General features: G+C 34.5%; 1 protein-coding gene across 1 annotated transcript in view; it reads left to right on the top strand.

Annotated features, from left to right (window-relative positions):
- LOC106460477 (venom protease-like) overlaps positions 1-8334 on the top strand; it is a 41437-nt gene that overhangs the window by 8752 nt on the left and 24351 nt on the right. Inside the window, exons 3-4 of the mRNA XM_022387216.1 lie at positions 1509-1582; positions 5289-5404. Coding sequence (XP_022242924.1) covers positions 1509-1582; positions 5289-5404 — 190 coding nt within the window. The remainder of the gene's footprint in view (positions 1-1508; positions 1583-5288; positions 5405-8334) is intronic.

The raw sequence follows: 8334 nt of genomic DNA, 5'->3' as shown, positions 1-8334 counted from the left end.
TTAAGTGTATCGTAAAGTTGTATTCGGAAAGAATAAACCAGTTTTATTTAAGAATGGTCTTCTATTGGTAAAGTTTCTTCGGAAAGTATTTTTACGGAAAATTAACTAACGAACGGAGACGTAACACAGGATTGAACGAACAAAACAGTGGTTTTCTAGCTTTTCATTTTGTTTTGTTCAAACTTTTTTTTTCTGAAGTACAAATCCAGGCCTTATTTTTGAAAACGAAAACAAACCTAGTGACAAAAAATTAATATTTTAAACACTTACCAATTAATGGGAAGGATGTGATTTGTTTTTGTTTTTTGTTCAACACAATTGAAGAATATGTAATGCGAGTTTTGTTAATTTGAAAGGAAGAAAACACTGACGAGTCAGTGCAGGCGGACGGCGAATTTAGAAGTAAGGAGGGTATAGTGTGTATATGTACTAGGGAATTGTAATACAAATATTATAGTTTTTACATTAATTTTTTTTGCGTACCACCAATATTAATCCCACATACTCAGGTTTAGATTCCCTGGTGTAGTTCACTTACTGTTTAGATAATAATTCAAAAGTTACTTGGGATGGGACTAAAAGGAAGTTAAAATCCCAGTTCGTAATGCAACCGAAGCAGTCTTATATCTGCTTTTAACAAAACCAAAACCAAAACAATATAATTAGAAGGGAATTTCAGGATAGAACTGCTGTTTTATTTTTAGCTTTGTTTTTAACTGATGTAGTTTTTCAACAATTTCTTAGTCAGTTAAAATTTTACCATCCCGAACTAAAACTTATGGATAAGATTGATTGCTGGAGTAAGGGTGAGTTTTCTTATTCACTAGTAATAATAATAATATCGCCGAGAGAATACTTCGAATAATTCGGCGCCTTGTGACGTACTGTGATCGATTTGTAGCGTTTGGAGATAGGCTGAATGTAAGTGAATTATTCGGGTGAAAGAGTATGGTGATTTTGATTTCAAAAATCGTTTATATTCGCGTTTGTAGCCCCCGTTTTGTATGTTTTTTTTAAACCTAAACATTTCCATGAGAACTCAAACAAATGTATGTGTAAAACAAATTAAGGATTCGATATTCCGCTCCCCTTTTTTAAATTTAAAGAATATTTTCCAAAAATGGACTACACCCCCCTATCTGTTGTTTTTGGCTTATATGGACACCCCCCCCCCCTTTGGAACATCCTCACAACAGACCTAATTATTCCAAAACTCCTTACTATATACATGTTGTCCCCAATGGCTCAGCAGTAATCTCGAGATTTTTAACGCTTGAATTCGTTATATACACCCACATATAGCTTTAGACGAAAATGTGTAAAAATGTTTGTTATATACACACACACACATATATAGCTTTGGATGAAAATATACAATACTCTACACATTCTGCTTTTCCTAATCGTTAAAAAGTACATTTCAACAATTATCACCCTTTTACTTGATTTGTTCGTTTTTTTTACTTTAATAAGATTTTGAGTTATTTAAGATAACGTTTTTTCAACAGCATGTGGACTTGGTGGACGCGGTGCAAGGATTGTTGGTGGATTCGAAGCTAATCCTGGGCAGTGGCCTTGGATGGTGAGTGCTGAATTCATTGTGATACGACTTATTAAAATTAATTTCAGATATGCGAAAGTAAATGTTTGTGTCTTTCACTTTAGTGAAATAGCTTCATATATCTTGATAATTTGTTTTTAAAGTAATTCAGTTACATTCCAAGATTCTAAAGTTGAAGAGCTCCATTTTTGTAACAACTGCACATGTTAATATTTTTCTCTTTTCCTGTTTAAATACAATTAGTCATAATTATGTACTAGTATCCAATATTATCAATTCTTATATGCCCCCCCCCAGTGGCACAGAGGTATGTCTGAGGACTTATAACGCTAGAATCGAGGATTCGATACCCGTGGTGGGCAGAGCACAGATAGCCCATTGTGTAGCTTTGTGCTTAACTTCAAACAAACAACTCTTATATATTATTAATATACGCATGGAATAAATATTTTAATTTTCTGGTCTTTATTTAATTTTGTTCAGTACTGAGGAGAAAAATATAATATTAAGCGGGATGGCAATATAAAAAACTTTCAGTAATTTTAAAATTATGTTGTGAAAAAATAGAAATGCATTAGATAATACAATTATATTTAAGATTATTGTTGATGTATTTTTGATAATAAAAAGGGGTTTGAACTCTGCCGTAAGGGGAACCTCCAGGGCCCACCATAGGAAACTTCTTATGTGACAGAAATGTGATGTACATTTTACATTGGCAAAATATGAAAGAACTCAATATTATTTTGGGCTAAGACATGCATTTGCATGAATCCTTTAATCAAAATACTTAAATATTACTTTGTTCCGAAATGGTGTTTTTCAGAATTTGGGTGAAATTAAAATATTTTTTTTTCTGAGAAAATCCTTTTTGGTTCTGTAACGATAAGACGACAGTTACTAAAAAATTAGTTTAAGAAACGTGTTTTATAATTAAATTGAAAGCTTCTTTAAGCAGGTTTAATTCATTTCCATGAGATGGAGCCACAGTAAGGTATACATTTAAGGATATTCGGTGAGAAAGTGCAAAGTTACTTCATAAATCCGACTGTAGAATTGTAATAATGATGCACTCACTACTTTTTTTGTTGTTGTTGTTGAAGTGATCACTTAGTAAGTCAATTTAATGTTACCCTGATATTATGCTATACTTAATAAAACACTATTTGTAAATAGTGTATATTTAACGTATTATCTTATGGAAGTTAGTTATGTTTATAGTAGAATTGTGGGGATAAAGTACGACTGCAGATAATTTTGTATCAGGTGGCTGACGAATAGTTTACAAGCCAATTTATGACTCCATTTTATTTAAATGAGACAAAACCATTAAAAGTAAGCCTGAAAGACGGAAGGTTAGCTATACATGTATTAGTTGCAGATACGATTTAACAGTATTGCATCAGCTTATAGATTAGAGTGTGTATTCGCCATTACAAATTAGTGTCCCTTTCGTTATTCTAAAGTAAGTTATTCTCAGTACAGACAAACACACAAATAACAACATGTAAGTTCTTGGTCTGTAGGGCCTTTACATTGAATAAGATATGACGTCTATCAAAAGTCTTTTAGATCGTACGATATACCCGAGTCAACCCAGTTACGCTAAGTCAATCGATCCATCATGTTGTCCTTCTGAGGAAGTCAATCAATCTATTATGTTGTCCTCCTGAGGAAGTCAATCAATCCATTATGTTGTCCTCCTGAGGAAGTCAATCAATCCATTATGTTGTCCTCTTGAGGAAGTCAATCAATCTATAATGTTGTCCTCCTGAGGAAGCCAATCAATCCATCATGGTGTCCTCCTGAAGAACAATGACAATGGTTCTCTATTTCTCACTGCCTGCACCAAGTAACTGAAGCTTATCATGTGCAATCCATTTACCAACGCTTTCCTTCCTTAGATTTAGTCCATCAGCATTTCGGTCAACCTTCTCTCAGATTATATATCCAAAGCAGCGCATCGTCCTTGGACTTCATATGTCCAACAATTGTCTGTTTTTTTGCACGTTCCATTACTTCCTCCTGTTTTTTTCTATGTAGCTAACCGTCATCATACGTCTACACCACCACATTTCGAATGCTTCCAACTGTCGTTTAGCGTCAGCAGATATAATCCACGTCCCCCCCCTCCTGTAGAGTAGGACTATCCATACAGATCATTTTAATAGTCACTTCTTCAGTTCTAATTTGACATGCCTTTTGAACAGTTCCTTGAGACTGAAGAATGCTGGATTTACCATTCCTATCCTTCGCTTCATCTCTTTCTCGCTGTTCTTGCGTAGTGAGATTGCAATAAGAAGTGGCGTGTGAGAAAAATATAAAGGAATATGTATATATAACACCAACTTCACATGTTTCCCAAGCGACAGGAAGTAATAAAAATTTAATTTGGCAACTGGTTATTTTTACAAAGTCATTGTTGTCTTGCACGACACATTGAAATGTAGACTACTTGCTTTTACTAAATAATTACAAAAGACACCCTAGGTGACTAAAAATGCTTTTTACATCGTTATAATTCACCGAAGAGGTTAAGTATTACGCTATCCTGCACAATTACAACTATTTCTTGTCTTTAATTTGTTTGTTTGTCATCAAGCACAATGCTACACAATGGGCTATCTGTGCTCTGCCCACCACGGATATTGAAACCCGGTTTCTAGCGTTGTAAGTCCGCAGACATACCGCTATGTCACTGGGGGCCTCTTGTGTTGAATAAAAATAAATATTCAATATGTGTGTCGTCCAAGAGCGAGGACATTCATGTGTATTGTCTAACAGCTAGAACATTCCGGAATACTCGTTTTTTCCAACAGCAAACAATTAAAATCGTTAAATATAACAGATTGCGTACACTAGTTGCAATACATATAAAAAGTTATATTTGTAAAAAAGCACTCATTGCATTTTAGGCCATTAAAATTAAATTAATTTATTTCTCAGGCGCATGTAGGTAGGTTATGTTTTTACTACTTTTTCCACTCTCCAGCTTCCACTGGCTTAGCGGTATGCTAGAGGGCTCATAACACTAAACCTCGAAGGTCGATCCCTGCGATGGACACAACATAATCCATTATGTAGCTTTGGACTTAGCAACAAACAAATGGTTAGTGACGAAAATATTCTTGTCACGTTTACAAGAAATACCTATAGACAACATGACAAAAGTTTGCCTTCATTTATTGTTTGTTTGTTTGTTATGAATTTCGCGCAAAGCTACACAAGGGCTATCTGCGCTAGCCGTCCCTAATTTAGCAGTGTGAGATTAGAGGGAAGGCAGCTAGTCATCAACACACACCGCCAACTCTTGGGCTACTCTTTTACCAACAAATAATGGGATTGACCGTCACATTATAACGCCTCCACGGCTGAAAGGGCGAGCATGTTTGGTGGGACAGGGATTCGAACCCTCGACCCTCAGATTGCGAGTCGAGTGCCCTAACAACCTGGGCAATTCACGTAGGTGTGCAAATAATTATTTTTAATTTCAACAGCAAATCAAATTATTTATGTCTCTGGAGGTGAGAAAGATGGTCCGTCTATTTGTCACCCTAAAATCATGTCTTTGACAATAGCATTAGACTGTGAAATCCTACTCGTATTAACTTTAATCTTAGTAGTATTGTCTGTTTTACTGGTTACCACGTGTCCAACACAACACATCGAATAGTTTTCGAACTTATATACTAACATAATTTTATGTATTTCTGTAATTTATTGGTAGTCAGCTATCTTCCTAAGGAAACGCCGTGGAACAGAATACTGGTGTGGTGGCGCTTTAATCAACGACCAGTTCATACTGACCGCCGCTCATTGTTTGTCACATCCTAGTGGTTACAGGTAAGACGTAGAGTGTTAAAGGTGCAATAGATTATATCGTTTCTGAAACTTTTATGTTGTCTTTACTGACTAGATTTTCCATTTCACTTATTTCCATGAAAAGAGGAATATTTCTGTTTTTAGAGGGCGCTGTTGTTTAAAGATGTTTTTGATGGGGGTGTGTGTGTGTTAAGATACATAACTCAGTGTGTAAAAATATACAGATATTTAACACTTACGATAGTTCATTTATAACTGCAGTTGATATTTGAGTTCTATTAACAAGGTGTAATCCATCTCTATAACACAATTCTTTATAATAAAAGTCTTTTTTTGGGGGGGTTAGGTTTCACCCATCTACTTTAGGATTTGTTTTCCATTTTTGTTCCTTTTTTCGTTATATAATTTGTAGATATTTTTAAAGCAGTTCGACCTCATGTTTAAATCACAGAAGATGAAAGGCGAACACAAGTCTTCATTTAGGAAAACGTTTGAAGTCAATGTTTGTTTTCTAAAATAAGTGAAAACTATTATTTATCGTCTAAAGCGATATTCATTGTTTTACCTTCCATAGACGTTGACTTAGAAATGTTTACTTTGTTAAAGTGAATAACTTAAAGTATGTGAAATGTCAAACGGGCCATGCGTGCTATGATTTTAAGAAAAGAACGTTACATATTGTGCGACCTAATTTCAGATCATTATAAATTTAATCTGTAAGATCCCCTTTAGATCTCAGGATCACTGACAGGAAGCTCTCGTGAACACTGTGCAAAAGGATTGACTGAAACTAGATACGACACAATAACATTCTTCTTACTAAACTATTATCTACGCATGTTTATGTATTTGTATTCTAATATCGACCCATGTTTTTTGTATTTATATTCTATTATCGACCCATGTTTATGTATTTATATTCTATTATCGACCCACGTTTATGTATTTATATTCTAATATCTACCCATGTTTATGTATTTATATTCTATTATCGACCCATGTTTATGTATTCGTATACATTTTGATCATTCTGAGGAATAACACCCAACTTTAACTTTACAATTATTACCAACTTAACACATTTTTTGCAGATTTACAACGTTAAAATCTGGGGTTCGATTTTCCGAGGTGGACACAGCAGATAGCCCAATTTGACTTTGTTCTAGTCGCGGGTTCTAATCCCCGTCTCACCAATCATGCTTGCCCCTTCAGCCGTCGGGCGTTATAAGTGTCGGTCAATGCCCTCGTGTAGCTTTGCGCGAAATTCAAAACGAATGAAGAAGATTTTCGACGACATTTTCAGTTCAGACACTCACCGATGACAGATTTAGTCCAATAACACCACCATTCATTGAACTCTTCTCTTGTACTAAGAATTTTCGTCACACCTTGTAAATTAACACAGAAACAATGGTTTGGTTTGTTATGAATTTCGCGCAAAGCTACACGAGGGCTATCTGCGTTAGCCGTTCCTAATTTAGCAGTGTAAGACTAGAGATAAGGCAGCTAGTCAGCACCACCCACCGCTAACTCTTGGGCTAATCTTTTACCAACGAATAGTGGGATTGACCGTCACTTATAACGCCCCACGGCTGAAAGGGCGAGCATGTCTGGTGTGATGGGGATTCGAACCACCCGCGACCCGCAGATTGAAAGAAAGCCCTTGATGTTTTGTCAGATTTTTGTTCGTGCCATTTTATAATAGGTTTCTGTTCACAATAAAAGGATATACATCATGAACTCTTATTGTTGCATAACGCCGATGATTGAAAGAAATAATGAAGTGATAAATCTGTCAGCTCTTAAGCTTAGGTTTTCATTTAATTAATAAAACAGCAACAACAACAACAACAACAAACGATCCGAGAATTGCTTTTGTCTCTGAATAAATAATTAATAAGTTAGTTATAGTGGGTGATAAAGTCCTTCCCAATCTAAGTCCATTTTTTGTTCAGTAAAAGTGTCCTAAAAATTCCAAACGGTTAAAACACAAATAAAAATATCTTAATAACCAGAATTCATAACTATGGTTGACTTCCTCGATTACTAACACAAATTTAGAAAACTACTAAAAAAAAAAACCGAAGAAAACTTAAGAAAACAAGCTCAATAATTTCATTTAAAAACACACAAAGTAAAAAAAAACAAGCTCGTAAAGAAACCATCATAACACTCATAAATACGGATACAAAAACGCCCTAAACTTATAGTAGTTAAAAAAAAACTCATTAGCATCATTCAACTATATCTTGCCCCCCAATTTCCTTTAAAACACACAGCGATATGTCTGCGGATTTACAACGCTCAAAACCGGGTTTCGATACCCGTGGTGGGCAGAGCACAGATAGCCCATTTTGTAACTTTGTACTTAATTATAAGCAAACTATATCTTCGGCAAACATCTCTTTTTTGCTGACGTCTGATTTGTTCAACAATTATCAAAGGTTTATTTCAGGCAGCAGTTAGCTATCTGTGTGTGCGTTGGGTTTTATACTACTGGTTCTTTATTAGATTCGAAAACACGTTACTGTAGAAATTCCATTCTACTATATACTGAGACTGTTGCTTCTAATTTATTCTCTTCGTTTGAGAATAATATCGAAATGATGTATACTATTAGTCTTAAAGTTTATAATATAGTATAGTATAGACTTAACAAAGTTATCGTTGTTGTATTCTTTATTTATTACTCTTAAAGTTTATAGTATAGACTGAACAAAGTTATCGTTGTTGTATTCTTTATTTATTACTCTTAAAGTTTATAGTATAGACTGAACAAAGTTATCGTTGTTGTATTCTTTATTTATTAGTCTTAAAGTTTATAGTATAGACTGAACAAAGTTATCGTTGTTGTATTCTTTATTTATTAGTCTTAAAGTTTATAGTATAGACTGAACAAATTTATCGTTGTTGTATTCTTTATTTATTAGTCTTAAAGTTTATAGTATAGA

The sequence above is a fragment of the Limulus polyphemus genome, unplaced genomic scaffold (genome assembly GCF_000517525.1).
Source record: "Limulus polyphemus unplaced genomic scaffold, Limulus_polyphemus-2.1.2 Scaffold778, whole genome shotgun sequence".
In the NCBI taxonomy this organism is placed as follows: Eukaryota; Metazoa; Arthropoda; class Merostomata; order Xiphosura; family Limulidae; genus Limulus; species Limulus polyphemus.
Note: the sequence above shows the minus strand (reverse complement) of the source record. Positions and strands in the feature narration are given on the sequence as shown.